Source organism: Tachyglossus aculeatus, chromosome Y4 (genome assembly GCF_015852505.1).
Source record: "Tachyglossus aculeatus isolate mTacAcu1 chromosome Y4, mTacAcu1.pri, whole genome shotgun sequence".
Lineage (NCBI taxonomy): Eukaryota > Metazoa > Chordata > Mammalia > Monotremata > Tachyglossidae > Tachyglossus > Tachyglossus aculeatus.
In genome coordinates this window covers 6,304,558-6,331,442 of record NC_052096.1, presented here as the reverse complement: position 1 = coordinate 6,331,442, position 26,885 = coordinate 6,304,558, and the positions used below count along the sequence as shown (strand labels likewise).

Here is a 26,885-nt window from a genome sequence, read left to right as displayed (position 1 = left end):
CCCGCTGGGGGCGTGGCCAGGGCGAAGGGAGGCTCCTATCGGTGGGGCAGGTCCCGCTGGGGGCGTGGCCAGGGCGAAGGGCGGCTTCTATTGGTCGGGCGGGGCCCGCTGGGGGCGGGGCCAGGGCGAGGGACGGCTCCTATTGGGCGGGCGGGGCCCTCTGGGGGCGTGGCCAGGGCGAGGGGCGGCTCCTATTGGTCGGGCGGGTCCCGCTGGGGGCGTGGCCGTCGGGGTCCGTCGGGGCCCGGCCTTTGGCCGCCTGCGATGATTGAAGATGGCGGAGCTGGGACCCTTCAAGGTACCGGACCCTCCCCCCCTCCCCCCCCCCCAGGGATCGGGGGTCAGGGGTCAGGGGTCAGGGGGCGGGACAACTTGGACTTCCCAAGCGCTTAGTCCAGTGCTGTGCACACAGTAAGCGCTCAATAAATACCATTGAATGAATGAATGACAAGCTGGGGAGGAGGAGGAGGAGCGGGGGGGGGCTTCAGGGCGGCCCCTCCCCCTCCCGGTCATCGCATCCATCCCCCGGCCTCCGTGCCCGCGGCGGTCCCCCCCCCCCCATAATAATCCCATAATAATGACGGCATTTGTGAAGCAATTACTATTCATTCATTCATCATCATCATCAATCGTATTTATTGAGCGCTTACTGTGTGCAGAGCACTGGACTAAGCGCTTGGGAAGTACAAGTTGGCAACCTATAGAGACGGTCCCTACCCAACAGCGGGCTCACAGTCTAGAAAGGGGAGACAGGGAACAAAACCAAACATATTAACAAAATAAAATAAATAGAATAAATATGTACAAATAAAATAAATAAATAAATAGGGTAATAAATATGTACAAACATATATACAGGTATATACATGTATAATAATGAATATATATTCATTCATTCCTCCCAGCACCGTTCTAAGCGCTGGGAGGGATCCAAGGTGATCAGGTTGCCCCCCCCGTGGGGCTCCCAGGCTTCATCCCCATTTGACAGAGGAGGGAACTGAGGCCCAGAGAAGTGATAATGATAGTAACAATAATAATGGAGTTTGTGAAGCGCTTACTATGTGCCCAGCACTGTTCTAAGCGCTGCGAGGGATACAAGGTGATCAGGTTGCCCCCCCCGTGGGCTCCCAGGCTTCATCCCCATTTGACAGAGGAGGGAACTGAGGCCCAGAGAAGTGATAATAATAGTAGTAATAATAATGGAGTTAGTGAAGCGCTTACTATGTGCCAAGCACGGCTCTAAGCGCTGGGAAGGATACAGGGTGATCAGGTAGCCCCCCGTGGGCTCCCAGGCTTCATCCCCATTTTCCAGATGAGGTCACTGAGGCAAAGAGAAGTGAATAATAATAATAATGTTGGCATTTGTTAAGCACTTACTATGTGCCAAGCACTGTTCTAAGTACTGGGAGGGATACAGGGTGATCAGGTTGGCCCCCGTGGGGCTCCCAGGCTTCATCCCCATTTGACAGAGGAGGGAACTGAGGCCCAGAGAATAATAATATAATAATGATGATGGAGTTTGTGAAGTGCTTACTATATGCAAAGCACTGTTCTAAGCGCTGGAGGGGTGGGGGGATACAAGGTGATCAGGTTGCCCCCTTGGGCTCCCAGGCTTCATCCTCATTTTCCAGATGAAGTCACTGAGGCCCAGAGAATAATAATAATAATGATGGAGTTTGTTAAGTGCTTACTATGTACCAAGCACTGTTCTAAGCACTGAGGGGGCTACAAGGTGACTAGGTTGTCCCACGTGGGGCTCCCAGTCTTCTTCCCCATTTTCCAGATGAGGGAACTGAGGCCCAGAGAAGTGAAGTGACTTGCCCGAGGTCACCCAGCTGACAAGTAGCGGAGCCGGGATTAGAACCCACAACCTCTGACTCCCAAGCCCGGGCTGTCGCCACTGAGCCACACTGCATCCCAGCAGGAGGTAGCCCCAGGTCACCGCATCCATCCCCCGGCCTCCGACCCACCCCTTCCAGGCTCCCCGGCCGGGGGTGGGGGCGGGCAGAGGGGGTGCCCCTTCCCCCTCTCCCTCTTCCCCTCTGCCCCCCGAGATCTCTCCCCCATCGGGGCCTCAATCTGGCAGGGACGGGAGAGCAGCAACCCCCAGACCCTCACCCTTTCCGGGGCCGGGGGCCCCTGCTCCCCCCGGTATACACCCAGGGAAACTGAGGCACGGTTTGGGGGTGGGCGGGCGGCCTCGGGAACTTCGGGGGGGAGGTGTTGACCCGCCGGACCCCCCCCCCCCCCCCCGCAGGGGGCTAGAGCAGCCGCCAGCCCCCAGCCCACCCTGCTGTGGGGAGGAGAGAACTGGGCTGGGGCTGGGCAGGGGAGACTTTGGGAAGAAGCAGGAAAAGAGAAGAGCAGCTTAAAGGGGAAGGGAAGGAGGGGTCAGGGGGTCTGGGGGACAGGATGGGGGTGGGCCTGGGGCAGGGCTGACGGGGTGGAGGCTGCTTGGCCCTACTTGCCCCATCCCCTGGCCTCCCACTTTCCCTTTTCCCCTCTCTCCTCTCCCCTTCCTTTCCTGCTTTCTCACCCTTTACTGCTTCTTATCCCTTCCCTCTCCCCTTTATCTTCCTCCTTTTTCTCCCTTTCCCTCTCCACTTTCTTCCCCCTTCCCTTTCTTCTCCCTTTCCTCCCCTTCTTCTCTCCACTTTCCTCCCCTTCCCTTTCTTCTCCCTTTCTCCCCTTCTCTCCTTCCATCTCCCCCTTTTCTTCCTTTTCTCCCCTTCCCTCTCCCCCTTCCATCTCCCCCATTTCTCTCCTTCCATCTCCCCCATTTCTCCCTTCCACCTCCCCCATTTCTCTCCTTCCTTTTCCCCCATTTCTCTCCTTCCATCTCCCCTTTTCTTTCCTTTCTTCTCCCCTTTTCTCTTCTTCCATCTCCCCCTTTTCTCTTCTTCCATCTCCCCCTTTTCTCTTCTTCCCTCTCCCCCTTTTCTCTTCTTCTCTCTCCCCCTTTTCTCCCCTTCCATCTCCCCTATTTCTCCCCTTCCATCTCCCCCTTTCTCTCCTTCCTTCTCTGCTTTTCTCTCCTTCCCTCTCCCCCTTTTCTCTCCTTCCATCTCCCCCTTTTCTCTCCTTCCATCTCCCCCTTTTCTCTCCTTTCTTCTCCCCTTTTCTCTCCCTCTTCCCCCCTTCCACCTCCCCCTTTTCTCTCCTTCCATCTCCCCCATTTCTCTCCTTCCTTCTCTCCTTTTCTCTCCCCCTTTTCTCTTCTTCCATCTCCCCCTTTTGTCCCCTTCCATCCCCCCCATTTCTCCCCTTCCATCCCCCCCATTTCTCCCCTTCCATCTCCCCCATTTCTCCCCTTCCGTCTCCCCCTTTTATCTTCTTCCGTCTCCCCCTCTTCTCCCCTTCCATCTCCCCCTCTTCTCCCCTTCCATCTCCCCCTCTTCTCTCCTTCCATCTCCCCCTCTTCTCCCCTTCCATCTGCCCCTTTTCTCCCCCTTTTCTTCCTTTTCTCCCCTTCTCTCTCCCCTTTTCTTGTCCTTCCCTCTCCCCTTTTTCTTCCCCCTTTTCTCCCCTTCCCTCTCCCCCTTCCCCCTCCCATTTTTCTCTCCTTCCCTCTCCCCCTATCCTCCCCTTCCCCCTCGTCCTTTTCCCCCTTCCCCCCTCCCCTTTTTCCTCCCCTTCCCCCCCCCCCCCGACCCCCCGCCTCCCGCCGGACAGCCACCAGACAGAGAGGGGCCCCTGGAGTCCCAGGGCTAGGAGCCCCCCGGCAGGCCCCCAACAGGGCCGGGCACCCAGCGTGGCCAGCCGGGCCCGGAGGACGAGGAGGAGGAGGAAGAGGAGAAGGAGGACGGGGCAGACCCGCTGCTGGGTCCGGGAGGTGCCTTGGGAGTTGGGGGCCGCAGAGGGACGGGTGAGGCATTGCTACTTACTGAGCGCCATCTGGGTGCGGAACCCTGTACAGAGCACTGGGGAGAGACCACCAGGAGCCAAACCCCCGCTCCTTCACCCCCCGGGGAGCTGGCAGCGTGGCCCAGTGGATAGACCCCACTGGGACCTGGGAGTCGAAGAACCCGGGTTCTCATCCCGCCTCCGCCCCTGGTCTGCAGCGTGACCCCGACCGAGTCACTTCACTTCTCTGGGCCTCAGTTCCCTCATCTGGATAATGGAGATTAAGACTGTGAGGTCTCTGTGGGACAGGGACTGTGTCCAACCCACTTACCTTGTATCTACCCCAGGGCTTAGTAGTAATAATAATAATAATGATGATGATGGTATTTGTTAAGCGCTTACTATGTGCAGAACACAGTGCTGGGGGGATACAAGGTGATCAGGTTGTCCCACGTGGGGCTCGCAGTCTTCATCCCCATTTTGCAGATGAGGGAACTGAGGCACAGAGAAGTGAAGTGACTGACAATTGGCGGAGCTGGGATTTGAACTCACGACCTCTGACTCCAAAGCCCGGGCTCTTTCCACTGAGCCACGCTGCTTCTCTGGTACAGTGCCTGGCACATAGTGAGCGCTTAACAAATACCACAATTACTACTACTATTATTATTATTACATTCTAGCAGGGAAGGAAGGCAGAAAGGATGGGCAAAACAGAGCGGGAGGAAGAACGTGGGGGAGATAGGGACCGGTACCGATGCGTGTGGCTGAAATTTATCTCCCCCTTCTAGCCCGTGAGCCCGTGGTTGGGTAGGGACTGTCTCTGTTGCCGACTTGGCCTTCCCAAGCGCTTAGTCCAGTGCTCTGCACACAGGAAGCGCTCAGTAAATACGATGGAATGAATGAATGAATGAAATAACCACCAAAGGTAGCTGTGGGGTGACCCCTTTGATTCATTCACTCAGTCAGTCGTATTTATTGAGCGCTTACCGTGTGCAGAGCACTGGACTAAGCGCCTCCCAGGTCCTCGGACTCCAACACCCGAGCTCCGTCCACTAAGCCCCGATTATTCTTACAGCGTGGATTTTCATTCATTCAGTCAGTCGTATTTATTGAGTGCTTACTGTGTGCCGAGCACAGTCCTAAGCGCTTGGGAGAGGACGAGACAACAATAAACAGAGCCGTTCCCTGCCCGCAACGAGCTGACAGTCTAGAGGGGGAGATGGATATGAATAGACTGTGAGCCCGCTGTTGGGTAGGGACCGTCTCTAGATGTTGCCAACTTGGACTTCCCAAGCGCTTAGTCCAGTGCTTTGCACACGGTAAGCGCTCGATAAATACGATTGAATGAATGAACTGTGAGCCCACTGTTGGGTAGGGACCGTCTCTATATGTTGCCAACTTGGACTTCCCAAGCGCTTAGTACAGTGCTCTGTACACAGTAAGCGCTCAATAAATACGATTGAATGAACTGTGAGCCCACTGTTGGGTAGGGACCATCTCTAGATGTTGCCAACTTGTACTTCCCAAGCGCTTAGTCCAGTGCTCTGCACGCAGTAAGCGCTCAATAAATACGATTGAATGAATGAACTGTGAGCCCACTGTTGGATAGGGACCGTCTCTAGATGTTGCCAACTTGGACTTCCCAAGCACTTAGTACAGTGCTCTGCACACAGTAAGCGCTCAATAAATACGATTGAACGAATGAACCGTGAGCCCACTGTTGGGTAGGGACCGTCTCTAGATGTTGCCAACTTGGACTTCCCAAGTGCTTAGTCCAGTGCTCTGCACACAGTAAGCGCTCAATAAATATGATTGAATGAATGAACCATGAGCCCACTGTTGGGTAGGGACCGTCTCTAGATGTTGCCAACTTGGACTTCCCAAGCGCTTAGTCCAGTGCTCTGCACGCAGTAAGTGTTCAATAAATATAATAAATATGATTGAATGAATGAACTGTGAGCCCACTGTTGGGTAGGGACCATCTCTTTATGTTGCCAACTTGTACTTCCCTAAGTGCTTAGTCCAGTGCTCTGCACACAGTAAGCGCTCAATAAGTACGTTTGAATGAATGAACTGTGAGCCCACCGTTGGGTAGGGACCGTCTATATGTGTTGCCAGCTTGGACTTCCCAAGCGCTTAGTCCAGTGCTCTGCACACAGTAAGCGCTCAATACATACGATTGAATGAATGAATGAATAGAAATAGATGAGGGAGGGGGACAAAAGCGCTGTGGGGCTGGGGTGAAGGAAGAGAGCGAGTCGGGGCGACGCGGAAGGGAGCGGGAGAAGAGGAAAGGGGGGCTTAATTAGGGAAGGCCTCTTGGAGGAGGTGGGCCCCGGGGCCAGGCCGCATCTCCGAGCGAGGCTCCAGGGTGGACGGAACGGGGGAGGAGGGGCCCCGCCCTGACCGAAGGCCTGACCCCGATGTTGCCAACTTGTACTTCCCAAACGCTTAGTCCAGTGCTCTGCACACAGTAAGTGCTCGATAAATACGATTGATTGATTGTCTCTGCGTATGTGTGTCTGTGTGTGTGTCCCTGTGACGAGCTGCCGACCGAAGCTGACCCCTTCTAGCCTGTGAGCCCGCTGTTGGGTAGGGACCGCCTCTATACGTTGCCAACTTGGACTTCCCAAGCGCTTAGTCCAGTGCTCTGCACGCAGTAAGCGCTCAATAAATACGATTGATTGGTTGTCTCTGCGTATGTGTGTCTGTGTGTGTGTCCCTGTGACGTGCTGCTGACCGAAGCTGACCCCTTCTAGCCTGTGAGCCCACTGTTGGGTAGGGACCGCCTCTATACGTTGCCAACTTGGACTTCCCAAGCGCTTAGTCCAGTGCTGTGCACGCAGTAAGCGCTCCATAAATACGATTGATTGATGGATTGATTGATTGAAGCCCTGCAGCTGGTCCGGCCCGGCTGCGGCCCCGGCGTCCGGATGAAGATCAAAGAGCTGTACCGCCGGCGGTTCCCCCGCGAGGTCCCGGCCGCCGCCGCCCCCGCCCTGCCGCCGCTCGGCCCCGACCGGGGGCCGGACGTCCAGCGCCCGGCCTCGCCCGCTCTCCCGGTCCACCCCGACGTCAAGATGAAGCGGCTGCCCTTCTACGACGTCTACGACGAGCTCATCAAGCCCGCCACGCTCGGTGCGCCCGCCCTCTCCCTGCCTGCCCGCTTCCCCAGGCTCTCCCCCCCACGCCCGGCTCCTCTTTATAATAATAATGGCATTTATTAAGCGCTTACTATGTGCAAAGCACTGCTCTAAGCGCTGGGGAGGTTCCAAGATAATCAGGCTATCCCACATGGGGCTCACAGTCTTAATCCTCGTTTTCCAGATGAGGGAACTGAGGCACAGAGAAGTTGTGACTTGCCCAAAGTCACCCAGCTGACAATTGGCAGAGCCGGGATTTGAACCCATGACCTCTGACTCCAAAGCCACTGAGCCACGCTGCCTCTCTTTCCCCTCCGTCACTTAATAGCGATGGTATTTGTTAAGCGCTTACTATGTGCAAAGCACTGTTCTAAGCGCTGGGGAGGTTCCAAGATGATCAGGTTGTCCCACTTGGGGCTCACAGTCTTAATCCTCATTTTCCAGATGAGGGAACTGAGGCACAGAGAAGTTGTGACTTGCCCAAAGTCACACAGCTGACAATTGGCAGAGCAGGGATTTGAACCCATGACCTCTGACTCCAAAGCCACTGAGCCACGCTGCCTCTCTTTCCCCTCCGTCACTTAATAGCGATGGTATTTGTTAAGCGCTTACTATGTGCAAAGCACTGCTCTAAGCGCTGGGGAGGTTCCAAGATAATCAGGCTATCCCACATGGGGCTCACAGTCTTAATCCTCGTTTTCCAGATGAGGGAACTGAGGCACAGAGAAGTTGTGACTTGCCCAAAGTCACCCAGCTGACAATTGGCAGAGCCGGGATTTGAACCCATGACCTCTGACTCCAAAGCCACTGAGCCACGCTGCCTCTCTTTCCCCTCCATCACTTAATAGCGATGGTATTTGTTAAGCGCTTACTATGTGCAAAGCACTGTTCTAAGCGCTGGGGAGGTTCCAAGATAATCAGATTGTCCCACTTGGGGCTCACAGTCTTAATCCTCGTTTTCCAGATGAGGGAACTGAGGCACAGAGAAGCTGTGACTTGCCCAAAGTCACCCAGCTGACAATTGGCAGAGCAGGGATTTGAACCCATGACCTCTGACTCCAAAGCCACTGAGCCACGCTGCCTCTCTTGCCCCTCCGTCACTTAATAGCGATGGTATTTGCTAAGCGCTTATTATGTGCCGAGCACTGTGGTAGATACAAGGTCATCGGGTTGTCCCACGGGGGGCTCACGGTCTTTATCCCCATTTGACAGATGAGGGAACTGACGCCCAGAGAAGGCAAGTGACTCGCCCGAGGTCACAGAGCAGACAAGAGAAGCAGCGCGGCTCAGCGGAAAGGGCCCGGGCTTGGGAGTCGGAGGTCGTGGGTTCTAATCCCAGCTCCGCCACTTGTCAGCTGGGTGACTTTGGGCAAGTCACTTCACTTCCCTGGGCCTCGGTGCCCTCATCTGGAAAATGGGGATGAAGAGTGGGAGCCCCACGTGGGACAACCTGATCACCTTGTATCTCCCCCAGCGCTTAGAACAGTGTTTGGCACAAAATAAGCGCTTAACAAAGGCCATCATTATTATTATTAGGTGGCGGAGTCGGAATTAGAACCCACGTCCTCTGACTCCCAAGCCCGGGCTCTTTCCTTAGAGCCACACTTCCCGGGGGCCTTCCCACTGGGTCCTGTTTGCTTGTTTGCTTGGGGCATTTTTTGGGCGCTTACTATGTGCCGGGCACTGTTCTGAGTGCCGGGGTGGAGACAAGTTCCTTGTGCTTCGTCTCACCCCTCAAACCACACTTCACACCACTTCCCAAGCAGCGTGGCTCCGTGGGAAGAGCCCGGGCTTTGGAGTCAAAGGTCATGGGTTCGAATCCCGGCCCCGCCACTTGTCGGCTGGGTGACTTTGGCCAAGTCACTTCACTTCTCTGGGCCTCAGTTCCCCCATCTGGAAAATGGGGATGAAGATTGTGAGCCCCTCCATGGGACAACCTGATCACCTTGTAACCTCCCCAGCGCTTAGAACGGTGCTTTGTACATAGTAAGCGCTCAATAAAAGGCCATTATTAATTATTAATTCCCAAGGGGCTCCGCGCTGGCTGGTGACCGTGTGCCGTAGCTTACCCCCTGGATCCTCCCTTGCCTTCCCCCACCTCCCAGGGGTTTCTCCCACCGGCTAGTCCCCCGGTGCCTCAGTTTACCCCGTTCACTCCCTCTGTATGATCCTCCACCTCTCACGCGTCTCTCCAGATAGATGATCCGTTCCGCCCTCCGCCCCTGGGTCCCAGATTGCCTTGTTGAGGGCCCAGAGGTGACCCCCCCCACCCCCAATTTGTCACGCCTGGCCCGGCCGTGACCCGCCCCCCACCCCCGCCGCTGGTCTCTCTCACGCTGAGCCCCGCAGTGACCTCTTCGGCTGGCCCCCCGGCCCGGTCGTATTCCCGTCGGCAGCTCCCAACAACGGTCAGAGGTTCGAGGAGACGCACTTCACCTTCGCCCTCACCCCCCAGCAGGTCCAGCAGATCCTGGCCTCCAGGTAACACGGACCGTACCCCCCCCCCCGCCAGGCCGCGATTGGGTGGGCAAAGGGCGGCTGTTGGGCGTCTCCCCCAGCCCACCCCCGGCCGCTGCTCTCGCCCTCACCCGTCCTCCCGGTCTCCATGGTTACAGGGATGTCCTGCCTGGGGCTACGTGTGATTACGCAGTACAGGTGCAGCTCAGGTGAGACCCCCCACCCCACTCCACCCGCCATTTCCCCCTTCCCTCGGCCCCCCGGCTCCCGCGGGCGACGGGGGGCTGACCGCCGGCCCCCGCCCCGTCCACCCCCGCAGGTTCTGCCTGTGTGAAACCAGCTGCCCCCAGGAAGACTGCTTCCCCCCGAACCTGTTCATCAAAGTCAACGGGAAGCTGTGCCCCCTGCCCGTGAGTGCCCCCTCCCCGCCCCCGGCCGGGGTCCGGACCACGGGGGTGCGCCCACCGGCCGGCCCTCCGGACCTCTAATCCGGGGCCCGTCCGCTCCCCCGCAGGGCTTCCTCCCGCCCACGAAGACCGGGGCCGAACCCAAGCGTCCCAGCCGCCCGGTCAACATCACCCCCCTGGCACGGCTCTCGGCCACCGTCCCCAACACCATCGTGGTCAACTGGTCCTCCGAGTTCGGGCGGGTGAGCCGAGGCCGACGGGGGGTGGCCGGGGGGCGGGGGGGGCGGCCGGGGGAGACTGCCCGCTGACCGCCGCCCCCGGACCCACACAGAGCTACTCCCTGTCCGTCTACCTGGTGAAGCAGCTGACGTCCGGGACGCTGCTGCAGAAGCTGAGGGCCCGGGGCGTCCGCAACGCCGACCACTCGCTGGCCCTCAGTGAGTCGCCCCCCCGGCCCCCAGCCCCATCCGGCCCGGAGAGGGACCCCCCCACAACCCGCCAGCTCAGCCCTGAGTGTGACCCCAGCCCCCAGCGTGACGTCCCCCCCGCTGCACCCCAACCCCCGGGGGGCCCTGAGCGGCCCCCGACCCCCGCCCTCCCACCCGCTTTCAGTCAAGCAGAAGCTGACGGCCGACCCGGACGGCGAAGTGGCGACCACCAGCCTCCGCGTCTCCCTGCTGTGTCCGGTGCGTGGGCGGGAGGAAGAGGGGGCGCGGGGCCCGCCGTCGCAGCCCCCTGACCTTTGACCCTCCCGTCCGTCCCCCCCCGCCACAGCTGGGGAAGATGCGCCTGGCGGTGCCCTGCCGCGCCCACACCTGTGCCCACCTGCAGAGCTTCGACGCGGCTCTCTACCTGCAGATGAACGAGAAGAAGCCCACCTGGACCTGCCCCGTGTGTGACCAGAAGGCGCCCTACGAGAGCCTGCTCATCGACGGGTACCCACCGTGCCCACCCCAGACCCCGCGGACCCCCGCCCGCCCCCCCGGGTGCCGAGAGAAGCGGCGCGGCCCAGTGGTTAGAGCCCGGGCCCGGCCCTCACAAGGCCCCGGGTTCTCATCCCCGCTCCGACACTTGGCTGCTGTGCGACCTTGGGCAAGTGGCTTCACTTCTCCGGGCCTCGGTTCCCTCACCTGGAAAACGGGGATGGAGACTGGGGTGCCCGCGTGAGGTCCAACTTGATTCGCTTTGTCATCATCATCATCAATCGTATTTATTGAGCGCTTACTGTGTGCAGAGCACTGGACTAAGCGCTTGGGAAGTCCAAGTTGGCAACATATAGAGGCAGTCCCTACCCAACAGTGGGCTCACAGTCTAAAAGGGGGAGACAGAGAACAAAACCAAACATACTAACAAAATAAAATAAATAGAATAGATATGGACAAGTAAAATAGCGCTTAGTACACGTAGTAAGCGCTTCACAAATATCCTCATTTTCATTATTGTCATTATTATTATTAATAATAATCACCCCATCCCTCCCTCTTTTCTTTTTATGATATTTGTTAACTCTCCCCGACAGATCCCTGCTCACCAACCCTTCCCCTCCGGACCCCTCCTCCCCACCTCTCTCTTTTTTTCCTTTTTATGATATTCATTATTGTTCCGACGACTTGACACCTTTCCACATGTTTTGTTTCGTCGTCCGTCTCCCCCTTCTAGACTGTGAGCCCGTTGTTGGGTAGGGACTGTCTCTATGTGTTGCCGACTTGTACTTCCCAAGCGCTTAGTACAGTGCTCTGCACACAGTAAGCGCTCAATAAATACGATTGATTGACTGATTGATTGTACTTCCCCAAGCGCTTAGTCCAGTGCTCCGCACGCAGTAAGCGCTCAATAGATACGATTGAATGAATGAATGAATGAAGCGTTTAGTATGTGCCAGGCACCGTACTAAGCATTGGAATAGATCCAAGCTGATCGGTTTGGACGCAGTCCCTGTCCCCCGTGGGGCTCGCAGTCTTCATCCCCGTTTCATCATCATCAATCGTATTTATTGAGCGCTTACTGTGTGCAGAGCACTGTACTAAGCGCTTGGGAAGGACAAGTTGGCAACATATAGAGACAGTCCCTACCCAGCAGTGGGCTCACTGTCTAAAAGTCCCCCATTTGACAGATGAGGGACCTGAGGCCCAGAGAAGTCAAGTGACTGGCCCCAGGCCACACAGCAAAGTGGCGGAGCTGAGATTAGAACCCGGGTCCTACGGACCCCCAGGCCCGGGCTCTACCCACTAGGCCACACTCCCTTCTAAACCCTCCCCGCCCACCGGTCGATGTCTTCTCTCAGGATCACCGTCCGCTGAACCATCCTTCCGGTCCCCACCTCTGCCTCCTCTTCACCATCCCTTTCAGGACCCTCGCTAATAACCGTGGCGTTTGTTCAGCGCTTACCACGTGCCAAGCTGTGTACTAAGCGCCAGGGTAGAGGCGGTACATGCAGATCGGACTGTAGGCTACCTGTGGGCAAGGAACGCGTCTACACGTTCCGTTTTCTGGTATTCTCCCAAGCGCCTCATACAATGCCCGGCCCACAGCGAGCGCCCGATAACTACCCGTGATCGAAAGGACCGGTCCCCATCCCACACGGGGGCTCACCATAATAATAATAATAATGTTGGCGTTTGTTAAGCGCTTACTATGTGCAAAGCACCGTTCTAAGCGCTGGGGAGGATACAAAGTGATCAGGTTGTCCCATGTGGGGCTCACCGTCTTAATCCCCATTTTACAGATGAGGTACCTGAGGCTCAGGGAAGTTAAGTGACTTGCCCAAGGTCACACAGCAGACATGTGGCAGAGCCGGGATTCGAACCCATGCCCTCCGACTCCAAAGCCCGGGCTCTTCCCACTGAGCCACGCTAGGAAGGAGAATGGGTATTGGAGTAGAGCGCCCGGCACCTAGTAAGCGCTCGACAAATGCTATAATGATTTTCCGGTTGAGGAAACGGAGGCGCGGAGAAGAAGATGATTAATGGCGGTGTTCGTGCCAGGCGCGTTTTTAAGCACCGGGGTGGATCCAAGATCGTCGGGATGGGTCAATCAATCAATCGTATTTATTGAGCGCTAACTGTGTGCAGAGCACTGGACTAAGCGCTTGTGGGACGGGTCCCACGTGGGGCGGATGAGGGAACTGAGGCCCAGAGAAGTGAAGCGCCTTGCCCACGGTCACCCAGCGGACAGGTGGCGGAGCCGGGATTAGAACCCAGGTCCTCGTGACTCCCAGGACGGGGCTCCAGGCACTGGGGCCTCGCTGTGACCCCTCTCTTCCCGACCCCCAGGCTGTTCCTGGAGATCCTCAACTCCGTGTCCGACTGCGACGAGATCCAGTTCATGGAGGACGGGACCTGGTGCCCGCTGAAGCCCGGGAAGGAGGCGGCGGGGGCGTGCCCGCCTCCGGGATGTGGCCGCCTGGAAGGTGAGACCGGGCGTCCTTCCTCCCGTCTCCCGGCCCGTCCCCTGGGGAGCGTAGCAGGACGGATTCATCATCATCAATCGTATTTATTGAGTGCTTACTATCATCATCATCATCATCAATCATATTTATTGAGCGCTTACTATGTGCAGAGCACTGTACTAAGCGCTTGGGAAGTACAAATTGGATTCATCCGTTCGGTCATCCCCCCCTCTAGACTGGGGGCAGGGAACGTATCCGTTTCTGCTTGTATTGTCCTCTCCCAAGCGCTTAGTACGCTGCTTTGCACACGGTAAGCGCCCAGTACGATCGAGGACTTCCCAAGCGCTTAGTACAGTGCTCTGCACACAGTAAGCGCTCAATAAATACAATTGAATGAATGAATGAATGACGGGCCCGTGAGGGGCGGGGGGCTGGGGGGGGACGCTCTGCCCTGTGACCTCGGACAAGTCACTTCACTTCTCCCTGCCTCAGTTCCCTCGTCTGGAAAGCGGGGATGAAAAGGGACCGTCTCTCTGTGTTTCCAACTTGGACTTCCCAAGCGCTTAGTACAGCGCCCTGCACACAGTAAGCGCTCAGTAAATACGATTGAATGAATGACTCCCCACAGCACCTACGTATCAATCTGTAATTTACTGTTTTATCTATTTGTATTAATGTCTGTCTCCCCCAATAGACCGTGAGCTCGTTGTTGGGTAGGGACCGTCTCTATGTGCTTCCAACTTGGACTTCCCAAGCGCTTAGTCCAGCGCCCTGCACACAGTAAGCGCTCAGTAAATACGATTGAATGAGTGACTCCCCACAGCACCTATGTATCAATCTGTAATTTATTGTTTTATCCATTTGTATTAATGTCCGTCTCCCCCACTAGACCGTGAGCTCGTTGTTGGGTAGGGACCGTCTCTATGTGCTTCCAACTTGTACTTCCCAAGCACTTAGTACAGTGCCCTGCATACAGTAAGCGCTCAATAAATACGATTGAATGAATGAATGAATGAGTGAATGAATGAATAGTATTTATTGAGCGTTTACTGCATGCACAGCACTGTACGAAGCGCGTGAGAGCGTCCAATAGAACAACAGTAATAACAGTAGAATAGAATAACATAGAATGATAGAATAACAGTAATAACAACAGTAATAACGAGAAGCAGCGTGGCTCAGTGGAAAAGAGCCTGGGCTTTGGAGTCAGAGGTCATGGGTTCAAATGCTGGCTCCGCCAATTGTCAGCTGGGTGACTTTGGGCAAGTCACTTCACTTCTCTGGGCCTCAGTTCCCCCATCTGGAAAATGGGGATTTAATTCTGTGAGCCCCACGTGGGACAACTGGATTACCTTGTACCTACCCCAGCGCTTAGAACAGTGCTTTGCACATAGTAAGCGCTTAATAAATGCCATCATTATTATTATTAAGCGATGGCTTTCGGTAAATGCTCACTGTACGCCAGGCACGGTACTAAGCGCCGGGGGGGACTCAAGCAAATCGGGTTGGACACGATCCCTGTCCCACGTGGGGCTCATGATCTCCATCCCCATTTGACGGATGAGGGGACTGAGGCCCGGAGAATAATAATGATAATAATAAATGTAGTGTTTATGCGCTTACTGTGGGCCAGGCACTTAATAATAATGATGGCATTTGTTAAGCGCTTACTATGTGCAGAGCACTGTTCTAAGCGCTGGGGGGGGGATACAAGGTGATCAGGTTGTCCCATGTGGGGCTCACAGTCTTAATCCCCATTTTACAGATGTGGTCACTGGGGCTCAGAGAAGTAAAGTGACTTGCCCAAGGTCACACAGCAGACATGTGGCAGAGTTGGGAATCGAACCCATGACCTCTGACTCCAAAGCCCGGGCTCTTTCCACCGAGCCATGCTGCTTCTCTAATAACAACGGCATTTATTAAGTGCTTACTATGTGCAAAGCATTGTTCAAAGCCCTGGGGCGGTTACAGGGTGATCAGGTTGTCCCACGGGGGGCTCACAGTCTTCATCCCCATTTGACAGATGAGGTCGCTGAGGCTCAGAGAAGTAAAGTGACTTGCCCAAGGTCGCACAGCAGACATGTGGCAGAGTTGGGATTCGAACCCATGACCTCTGACTCCAAAGCCCGGGCTCTTTCCAGCGAGCCACGCTGCTTCTCTAATAACAATGGCATTTATTAAGCGCTTACTATGTGCAAAGCATTGTTCGAAGCCCTGGGGCGGTTACAGGGTGATCAGGGTGTCCCACGGGGGGCTCCCAGTCTTCATCCCCATTTGACAGATGAGGTCACTGAGGCACAGAGAAGCTGCCCATAGTCACCCAGCTGACAATTGGCAGAGCCGGGATTTGAACCCCTGACCTCTGACTCCAAAGCCCGGGCTCTTTCCACCGAGCCATGCTGTACTAAGCGCTGGGGTGGACACAGGCAAATCGGGTTGGACCCATTTTCCGGGGCTCCCGGCCTCAATCCCCGTTTGACGGACGAGGGAACCGAGGCCCAGAGAAGCGGAGCGACTTGGCCCGGGGTCACCCCGCCGATGAGCAGCGGGGCGGGATTAATGATCATTCATTCATTCGTTCAGTCAATCGTATTTATTGAGCGCTTACTGTGTGCAGAGCACTGGACTAAGCGCTTACTATGTGCAAAGCACTGACCCTCCTGCTTCCCGGGCTCTGGCCGCTGGGCCCGACGCGTTCCCTGCCCACCCTCGAGTGTCCCTGGCCGTCTCCCTCTTTCCCCCGCAGCCGGTCCCCCGTTGGGAGCGGAGGCGCCCGAGAAGAAGCCGAGGGTGGACGTCATCGACCTGACCGTGGACAGCTTGTCCGAGGAGGAGGAGGAGGAGGAGGAGGAGGAGGAGGAGGAGGAGGAGGAAGGGCCGCCACTGGCCAAGAAGGCCCGGCCGGCCGCCCCGGGGGCCAAAGGGTGCGGACCGGGGGTCTGGGGGCGACGCGGAGGAAGGGGGAGGGATGGGGGGGGACACCAGTGCTCTGCCCAAGGTAAGCCCTCCGTAAATACGAGCGACCGATGGGGTGACCGGGAGCGGGCCGGGTTTTTGGTTTTTAATAATAATAATGGTATCTGTTAAGCGCTTACTATGCACAAAGCACCGTTCTAAGCACTGGGGGGGGATACAAGGTGATCAGCTGTGTGACTTTGGGCAAGTCACTTCTCTGGGCCTCAGTGACCTCATCTGTAAAACGGGGATGAAGGCTGTGAGCCCCCCCGTAGGACAGCCTGTTCACCTTGTAACCTCCCCAGCGCTTAGAACAGTGCTTTGCACAGAGTAAGCGCTTTATAAATGCCATTATTATCAGGTTGTCCCCCGTGGGGCTCACAGTATATAAATGCCATTATTATTATTATTATTGTTATTATTATTATTATTATTATTATTATTATTAGGTTGTCCCCCGTGGGTCTCACAGTATATAAATGCCATTATTATTATTATTATTATTATTATTATTATTATTATCAGGTTGTCCCCCGTTGGGGCTCACAGTATATAAATGCCATTATTATTATTATTATTATTATTATTATTATTATTATTATTATTAAGTTGTCCCCCATGGGGCTCACAGTATATAAATGCCATTATTATTATTATTATTATTATTATCAGGTTGTCCCCCGTGGGGCTCACAGTATATAAATGCCATTATTATTATTATTATCATCATCATCAGGTTGTCCCCCGTGGGGCTCACAGTATATAAATGCTATTATTATTATTATTATTATTATTATTATTATTATTATCATCATCATCATCAGGTTGTCCCCCATGGGGCTCACAGTATATAAGTGCTATTATTATTATTATTATTATTATTATTATCATCATCATCATCAGGTTGTCCCCCATGGGGCTCACAGTATATAAGTGCTATTATTATTATTATTATTATTATTATTATCATCAGGTTGTCCCCCATGGGGCTCCCAGTCTTCATCCCCATTTTCCAGATGAGGTCACTGAGGCCCAGAGACGCGAAGTGCCTCGCCCAGAGTCACCCAGCTGACCACTGGCGGAGTCGGGATTAGAACCCGGGCCCTCTGACTCCCAAGCCCGGGCTCTTCCCACTGAGCCCCGCTGCTTCTCTAGTAGAACGGACCCGTTCCCTGCCCACGAGGAGCACGCTACAGTCTAGAGGGGGGAGACTCGATCCCCGGGAATAGAAATCAGGAAAGGAGGGAGAGGGACGGACGCGGTGTGGGGCGGAGAAGAAAGGGAGTGGGAGACGAGGAAAAGGGGGGCTTAGTCAGGGAAGGCTTCTCGGAGGAGGAGATGGGCCTTCAGCAAGGCTTTGAAGGAGGGGAGAGTCATTGGAAGTGCTTACTAGGGGCCAGAAACTGTAAGCAGCGCGGCTCGGTTTAAAGAGCCCGGGCTTTGGAGTCAGAGGTCATGGGTTCAAATCCCGGCCCCGCCAACTGTCAGCTGGGTGACTTTGGGCAAGTCACTTCACTTCTCTGGGCCTCAGTGACCTCATCTGGAAAATGGGGATGAAGACTGGGAGCCCCCCGTGGGACAACCTCATCACCTTGTATCCTCCCCAGCGCTTAGAACAGTGCTCTGCACATAGTAAGCACTTAATAAATGCCATTATTATTATTATTATTATTATTCTTAAGCACCCTGAGTCGATTAATCAATCATTTATTGAACACTTACTGTGTGCAGAGCACTGGCTTAAGTACTAGATCCAACAGCGAGAAGCAGCGTGGCGTCATGGAAAAGAGCCCGGGCTTGGGAGTCGGAGGACTTGAGTTCTAATCCCACCTCCGTCCCTTGTCTGCTGGGTGACCTTGGGCAAGCCACTTCACTTCTCCGGGCCTCAGTGACCTCATCTGTCAAATGGGGATGAAGACTGGGAGCCCCACAGGGGACAACCTGATGACCTTGTATCTCCCCCAATGCTTAGAACAGTGCTCGGCATATAATAAGCGCTTAACAAATACCATTATTATTATTATTAACAGCACTTGGCACATAGGAAGCGCTTAACCAATACCATCATTATTGTTATTATTATTATTAACAGCGCTTGGCACATAGGAAGTGCTTAACAAATACCATCATTATTGTTATCATTATTAACAACAGTGTTTGGCACATAGGAAGCGCTTAACAAATACCATCATTATTGTTGTTATTATTATTATTAACAGCATTTGGCACATAGGAAGCGCTTAACAAATACCATCATTATTGTTATTATTATTAACAACAGTGTTTGAGACATAGGAAGCGCTTAACAAATACCATCGTTATTGTTATTATTATTATTAACAGTGTTTGGCACATAGGAAGTGCTTAACAAATACCATCATTGTTATTATTATTATTAACAACAGTGTTTGGCACATAGGAAGCGCTTAGCAAATACCATCATTATTATTACTATTATTATTATTATTATTATTGAGAAGCAGTGTGGCTCAGTGGAAAGAGCCCGGGCTTTGGAGTCAGGGGTCGTGGGTTCAAATCTCGGCTCCGTCACTTGTCAGCTGTGTGACTTTGGGCAAGTCACTTCACTTCTCTGGGCCTCAGTTCCCTCATCTGTAAAATGGGGATGAAGACTGTGAGCCCGCCGTGGGACAACCTGATCGTCTTGTAACCGCCCCAGCACTTAGAACAGTGCTTGGCACGTAGTAAGCGCTTATTATTATTATTATTAACAGTGTTTGGCACATAGGAAGCGCTTAACAAATACCATCCTCATCATTATTATCATTATTAACAGTGCTTGGCACATAGTGCTTAAAAAATACCATCATTATTATTATTATTATTAATAGTGTTTGGTACATAGGAAGTGCTTAATAAATACCATTATTATTATTATTATTATTATTATTATTAACAGTGTTTGGCACATAGGAAGCACTTAAATAACATCATCATCATTACTATCATTATTAACAGTGCTTGGCACATAGCACTTAACAAATACCATCATTAGTACTATTATAATTATTAATAGTGTTTGGCACATAGGAAGTGCTTAACATACCATCATCATCATTATTATCGTTATTAACAGTGCTTGGCATATAGCGCTAAAAAATACCATCATTATTACTATTATTATTATTAATAGTGTTTGGTACATAGGAATTGCTTAACAAATACCATCATTATTATTATTATTATTAACAGTGTTTGGCACATAGGAAGCACTTAAATAACATCATCATTATTCTCATTATTAACAGTGCTTGGCCATAGCGCTTAACAAATACCATCATTATTATTACTATTATTATTATTAATAGTGTTTGGTACATAGTGCTTAACAAATACCATCATTGTTATTATTATTAACAGTGTTTGGCACATAGGAAGTGCTTAATACCATCATCATCATTATTATTATCATTATTAACAGTGCTTGGCACATAGCGCTTAACAAATACCATCATTATCATTACTATTATTATTATTAATAGTGTTTGGTATATAGGAGGTGCTTAACAAATACCATTACTATTATTAACAGTGCTTTGCACATAGGAAGTGCTTAACAAATGCCATCGTTATTATGACTATTATTATTATTATTGTCATTAGCAGTGTCTGGCACATAGGAAGCGCTTAACAAATACCATCCTTATTATTATTAACAGTGCTTGGCACATAGGAAGCACTTAACAAATGCCATCGTTATTATTACTATTATTATTATTGTTATTAACAGTGTCTGGCACATAGGAAGTGCTTAATACATCCTTATTATTATTAACAGTGCTTGGCACATAGGAAGTGCGTAACAAATACCATCCTTATTATCAACAGTGTCTGGCACATAGGAAGTGCTTAATACCATCCTTATTATTAATTAACAGTGCTTTGCACATAGGAAGCGCTTAACAAATACCATCCTTATTATTATTAACAGTGCTTGGCGCATAGGAAGCGCTTAACAAATACCATCCTTATTATTATTATTATTAACAGTGCTGGGCACATAGGAAGCGCTTAACAAATCCCATCCCTGTTCCGAGAGTCGGCAGCCACGTTCCCTGCCAGCAGCGAGTTTGCCGTCTAGCGATCCAAGCCGCTAGACGGCCATACCTATATATATGTATATATGTTTGTACATATTTATTACTCTATTTATTTATTTTACTTGTACATTTCTATCCTATTTATTTTATTTTGTTGGTATGTTTGGTTCTGTTCTCTGTCTCCCCCGTTTAGACTGTGAGCCCACTGTTGGGTAGGGACTGTCTCTATGTGTTGCCAATTTGTACTTCCCAAGCGCTTAGTACAGTGCTCTGCACACAGTAAGCGCTCAATAAATGCGATTGATTGATTGATTGATTGAAGCCGGACCCCGGCCCCGCAGATGGGGGGCTCCCTGTCTTTTAGTCCCCATTTTCCGGATGAGGTGACCGAGGCCCAGAGAAGGGAAGCGACCGGACCCGGCTGCTCCTTCGGCCGTTGAGGAGGGGCCGGTCCCCTCCGCCCCTATCCCCTTTCCCCGCCGGACGCTGGGCGCTGACCACCGGCCTCTCGTTGCCCGACTGCCCCCCGGCCTTCTCCCTGCCCGGCGACGTTCAGGGCAAATATCGGGCGCCCGGGGCCCGTGTCCAGCCGGGCACGCGCGTGGCCGTCTCTCCAGGACGGCCAGCGGCCGGCCTACGTTGGATGGGATCCCGGCTCCGCCGCTTCTCAGCTGTGTGACCTCGGGCAAGTCACTTAATCAATCGTATTGATTGAGCGCTTACTGTGTGCGGAACACTGGACTAAGCGCTTGGGAAGTCCAAGTTGGCAACGTATAGAGACGGTCCCTACCCAACAATGGGCTCACAGTCTAAAACGGGGAGACAGAGAACAAAACCAAACATACTAACAAAATAAAATAAATAGAATAGATATGTACCAGTAAGATAAATAAATAGAGTAATAAATATGTACTTAACTTCTCTGGGCCTCAGTGACCTCATCTGGAAAATGGGGATTAAGATTGGGAGCCCCGCACGGGACAACCTGATCACCTTCCCAGCGCTTAGAATAATAATAATAATAATAATGGCATTTATTAAGCGCTTACTATGTGCAAAGCACTGTTCTAAGCGCTGTGGGGGGGTACAAGGTAATCAGGTTGTCCCACGGGGGGCTCACAGGGTTCACCCCCATTTTACAGATGAGGGAACTGAGGCCCGGAGGAGTGAAGTGACTTGCCCAGAGTCGCCCAGCTGACAATTGGCAGAGCCGGGATTTGAACCCACGACCTCCGACTCCAAAGCCCGGGCTCTTTCCATTGAGCCCCGCTGCTTCTCCCGCTGTTCTTCACTGTTGTTCTTAGAGCGGTGCTTGGCGCATAGTAAGCACTTAACAAATACCAAAATTATTATTATTATTATTATTATTATTTGGGGTTTTCCTCTTCTCTCCAGGCCTGGATTTGTTTTCGTTCCTTCAGAGCGAGAATCAGGTGAGTCTCCCCGCTTCCCCTCCCGGGCCCCGACTCTCTCCACCTCCCACCCTCCTCCTGGAAGGCTCTCCCAGCTGGGGAAACCGAGGCCGCGCCCCGGCCCCCAGCCCTCAGGCTCGGCGGGGAGGTGTGGAGGGAAAGGACGGCGGAGGAGGAGGCTCCTGGGGCGCGGGTGGGACGCGTCAGGGCGGGGCTCAGCCGTCCGCGTGCCCCCCAGCGCTACGGACCGTCGGTCAGCACGTCGCTGGACGAGCGGGACGCCCCGAGCGACCTCTTCCAGTCCCGGGGAGCCCCCCGGCCGCCTTTCCTGGGTCCGCCGGCCGGCCCCCTGGCCCCGGGCCCCGCGCCGACCGCCTGCCGCCCCGACGTCACCTCCCTGGACTGAGGCCGGACCGGCCGGGAGAGCGCGGGGGCCCACCGCCCCCGGCCTGGCCCTCCCGAGGAGACCACCGCCGCCCACCGGGCCCTGCCGCGGCCTACCCGAGGTCGGCGGCCGCTCCACCCGTGAGCTGGGCCCCACGGGGACCCCTCCCCAGCCCGGACTCGCGCGGGCGGCCCGACGGCTGGGACGGGGGCGACGGGGGCGGGCGGCCCGACGGCTGGGACGGGGGCGACGGGGGCGGGCGGCCCGACGGCTGGGACGGGGGCGACGGGGGCGGGCGGCCCGACGGCTGGGACGGGGGCGACGGGGGCGGGCGGCCCGACGGCTGGGACGGGGGCGACGGGGGCGGGCGACTCCCTAGGGGCGGACGGACGGACGTGGAGGGGGCCCAGCCCGGCCTGGGCCCCTCAGAGACCAGCCGACGCTGGCCGGGCCACGACCTGTACAGAGATCTCTATTTTCAGTTGTAGCTTTTGTACGTAAAATGAAAAAAAAAATGCCCACCCCGACTCCCCAGTTCTCTATTTATGTATTTAAGTTGGCCCCCCCCACCCCCCCTCAGGCTGGCCACAGCCCCAACTCACCCCTTTATTGGGGAGATGGACGGGGAAGAGGGATTGTCACTGATTTTTTGTGCTGAGCTCTCTCCCCCGCCCCCCACCCCGCCAGAGGTTGGGGGGCTCGGGAGGTGGGGGCAAGGAGAGGCGGGGCCCCGGTGACTTTAATTTCATCACCTTTGTCCCATCGTTGTAGCGAACTTTTTCAGTTATTAATAAAAGTGGAAAACGCTCCAGGAAGTGTAGGGGTGCAGGGGGCGGGGGGGGGGGGGGGTCCAGAGGAGGGGCGTGACTGGCACTGGGGCACTTTGGGCCTGGCCTAGTGACAGCACACAGGCCTGGGAGCCGGAAGGTCATGGGTTCTAATCCCACCTCCACCACCTGTCTGCTGTGTGGCATTGGGCCAGTCGCCTCACTTCTCTGCCACTGTTCCCTCATCTGTAAAGTGGGGGTTGAGACTGTGAGCCGCATGCGGGACAGGGGCTGAGGCCAACCTGATTCGCTTGTATCCATCCCAGTGTTGAGTATAGTACTATAGTACAAGTACCACATTTATTATTATTGTTTGGGAGAGAGAGAAAGAGTTTGTGTGTGTGTTTGTGTGTGGAAGTCAACCTCAGTTCCCTCATCTGTAAAATGGGGATGAAGACTGTGAGCCCCACATGGGACAACCAGTGCTTTGCACATAGTAAGCGCTTAACAAATGCCATCATTATTATTATTATTATCACCCAGTGCTTAGAACAGTGCTTGGCATTATTCACTCATTCAATTGTATTTATTGAGCTCTTACTGTGTGCAGAGCACTGGACTAATCAATCAATCGTATTTATTGAGCGCTTACTGTGTGCAGAGCACTGGACTAAGCGCTTGGGAAGTACAAGTTGGCAACACATAGAGACGGTCCCTCCCCAGCAGTGGGCTCACAGTCTAGAAGGGGGAGACAGAGAACAAAACAGAACATATTAACAAAATAAAATAAATAGAATAGATATGTACAAGTAAAATAGAGTAAAATAAATAAATAGGGAAGGACAAGTCGGCAACAGAGACGGTCCCTACCCAACAGCAGGCACACAGTCTAGAAGGGGAACAAAACACTTAACAAGGACCATGATCATTATCATTTTGAGTGGTCAGGGGCCACTCTCCCTTCCCTCTGGCCTCTGCTTAGTGAGCTGGAGAATATCTGCCTTCCCCACTTGGGAGGAAGAGTGGGCCAAGAGACAGGCTCTCTCTCCATCCCCCTCATTCATTCAGTCGTATTTATTGAGCACTTACTGTGTGCAGAGCACTGGACTGAGCGCTCGGGAGGTACACGTTGGCAACAGATAGAGACGGTCCCGACCCAACGACGGGCGCTGGGACAGTGAGAGGGGAAGCTCGACCAACAGGGGGCGCTGGAGCGGCAGTGAGAAACGGAGCTCGGCCGGCAGAGGGCGCTGGGACCGTGAGAGGGGAAACTGGACCAGCAGGGGGCGCAGCACGGGGCGCCGGAGAAGCAGAGGGGGAGCTCGGCCAGCAGGGGGCGCTGGGACCGTGAGACGGGGAACTAGGCCAGCAGGGGGCGCAGCACAGGGCGCCGGAGAAGCAGAGGGGGAGCTCGGCCAGCAGAGGGCGCTGGGACCGTGAGAAGGGAAACGACCAGCAGGGGGCGCAGCACAGGGCGCCGGAGAAGCAGAGAGGGAGCTCAGCCAGCAGAGGGCGCTGGATCAGTGAGAGGGGAAACTGGGCCAGCAGGGGGCGCAGCACAGGGCGCCGGAGAAGCAGAGAGGAAGCTCGACCAGCAGGGGGCGCAGCACAGGGCGCTGGGACCCTGAGAGGGGAAACTGGACCAGCAGGGGGCGCAGCAGGGGGCGCTGGGACAGAGAGAGGGCAACCTTGACCAGCAGGGGGCGCAGCATAGGGCGCTGGAGAAGCAGAGAGGAAGCTCGACCAGCAGAGGGCGCTGGATCAGTGAGAGGGGAAACTAGACCATCGGGGGCGCAGCACAGGGCGCCGGAGAAGCAGAGAGGAAGCTCGACCAGCAGGGGGCGCAGCACAGGGCGCTGGGACCCTGAGAGGGGAAACTGGACCAGCAGGGGGCGCAGCAGGGGGCGCTGGGACAGAGAGAGGGCAACCTTGACCAGCAGGGGGCGCAGCATAGGGCGCTGGAGAAGCAGAGAGGAAGCTCGACCAGCAGAGGGCGCTGGATCAGTGAGAGGGGAAACTAGACCATCGGGGGCGCAGCACAGGGCGCTGGAGAAGCAGAGAGGAAGCTCGACCAGCAGGGGGCGCAGCACAGGGCGCTGGGACCCTGAGAGGGGAAACTGGACCAGCAGGGGGGCGCAGCAGGGGGCGCTGGGACAGAGAGAGGGCAACCTTGACCAGCAGGGGGCGCAGCATAGGGCGCTGGAGAAGCAGAGAGGAAGCTCGACCAGCAGAGGGCGCTGGATCAGTGAGAGGGGAAACTAGACCATCGGGGGCGCAGCACAGGGCGCCGGAGAAGCAGAGAGGAAGCTCGACCAGCAGAGGGCGCTGGGGCAGTGAGAGGGGAAACTAGACCACCGGGGGCGCAGCACAGGGCGCTGGAGAAGCAGAGAGGAAGCTCGGCCAGCAGAGGGCGCTGGGACCGTGAGAAGGGAAACTGGAGCAGCAGGGGGCGCAGCACAGGGCGCTGTTGAAGCAGAGAGGGAGCTCGGCCAGCAGAGGGCGCTGGGACCGTGAGGGGAGAAACTAGATCAGCAGGGGGCACAGCACAGGGCACCGGAGCGGCAGTGAGAGAGGGAGCTCGGCCAGCAGAGGGCGTTGGATCAGTGAGAGGGGAAACTGGACCAGCAAGGGGCGCAGCACAGGGCGCCGGAAAAGCAGAGAGGAAGCTCGACCAGCAGAGGGCGCTGGGACCGTGAGAGGGGAAACCAGACCAGCAGGGGGCGCAGCAGAGGGCGCTGGGACCGTCAGAGGGGAAATTGGACCAGCAGGGGGCGCAGCAAAGGGCGCTGGGACAGAGAGAGGGCAACCTTGACCAGCAGGGGGCGCAGCAGAGGGCGCTGGGACCGTCAGAGGGGAAATTGGACCAGCAGGGGGCGCAGCAAAGGGCGCTGGGACAGAGAGAGGGCAACCTTGACCAGCAGGGGGCGCAGCACAGGGCGCTGGAGAAGCAGAGAGGAAGCTCGGCCAGCAGAGGGCGCTGGATCAGTGAGAAGGGAAACTGGAGCAGCAGGGGGCGCAGCACAGGGCGCTGCTGAAGCAGAGAGGAAGCTCGACCAGCAGAGGGCGCTGGGATAGTGAGGGGGGGAAACGAGACCAGCAGGGAGCGCCGGGACAGTGAGAGGGGGGAAACTAGACCAGCAGGGGGCGCCGGGATAGTGAGGGGAGGGAACCTAGACCAGCAGGGGCGCCGGGATAGTGGGGGGGAAAACTAGACCAGCAGGGGGCGCCGGGACAGTGAGGGGGGGGAACTAGACCAGCAGGGGGCGCCGGGATAGTGAGGGGGGGGAAACTAGACCAGCAGGGAGCACCGGGACAGTGAGGGGGGGGGGGGGAAACTAGACCAGCAGGAAGCGCCGGGATAGTGAGAGGGGAACCTAGACCAGCAGGGGCGCCGGGATAGTGGGGGGGAAAACTAGACCAGCAGGGGGCGCCGGGACAGTGAGAGGGGGGAAACTAGACCAGCAGGGGGCGCCGGGATAGTGAGGGGGGGGGAAACTAGACCAGCAGGGAGCACCGGGACAGTGAGGGGGGGGGGGGGAACTAGACCAGCAGGAAGCGCCGGGATAGTGAGAGGGGAACCTAGACCAGCAGGGGCGCCGGGATAGTGGGGGGGAAAACTAGACCAGCAGGGGGCGCCGGGACAGTGAGGGGGGGGAAAACTAGACCAGCAGGGGGCGCCGGGGTAGTGAGAGGGGAAACTGGACCAGCAGGGGGTGCCGGGATAGTGAGGGGGGGAAACTAGACCAGCAGGGGGCGCCGGGACAGTGAGAGGGGCGAAACCAGACCAGCAGGGGGCGCCGGGATAGTGAGAGGTGAAACTGGACCAGCAGGGGGCGCAGCACAGGGCACTAGAGCGGCAGTGAGAGAGGGAGCTCGGCCAGCAGAGGGCGCTGGGGCCGTGAGAGGCGCAGGGGGCTCTGGGAGCTGGGACAGCCGGGGCTGACACCTGCTCAGGGCTGACACCTGCTCAGGGCTGGGACTTTTACCTCCTCTTCCTCCTCCTCCTCCTCCTCCTCCTCGTCCGGCTCCCCGTGGCCCCCGGCAACCACAGGACGAGCCCCGGGTGAGCC

The 26,885-nt window shown here is 55.4% G+C and overlaps 1 protein-coding gene across 1 annotated transcript; it reads left to right on the top strand.

The window, feature by feature from the left end:
• The first annotated feature begins 253 nt into the window (after positions 1-253).
• On the top strand, positions 254-22,249 carry PIAS3 (protein inhibitor of activated STAT 3). The gene is made up of 14 exons (XM_038768420.1): positions 254-298; positions 6,736-6,981; positions 9,383-9,467; positions 9,602-9,652; positions 9,763-9,853; positions 9,958-10,092; positions 10,182-10,287; positions 10,463-10,536; positions 10,625-10,785; positions 13,123-13,259; positions 15,985-16,079; positions 16,111-16,162; positions 21,647-21,684; positions 21,902-22,249. The coding sequence occupies exons 1-14, from the start codon at positions 265-267 to the stop codon at positions 22,067-22,069; spliced, it is 1,473 nt and encodes a 490-aa protein (XP_038624348.1). The 5' UTR covers positions 254-264; the 3' UTR covers positions 22,070-22,249.
• The last annotated feature ends 4,636 nt before the right edge of the window (positions 22,250-26,885 follow it).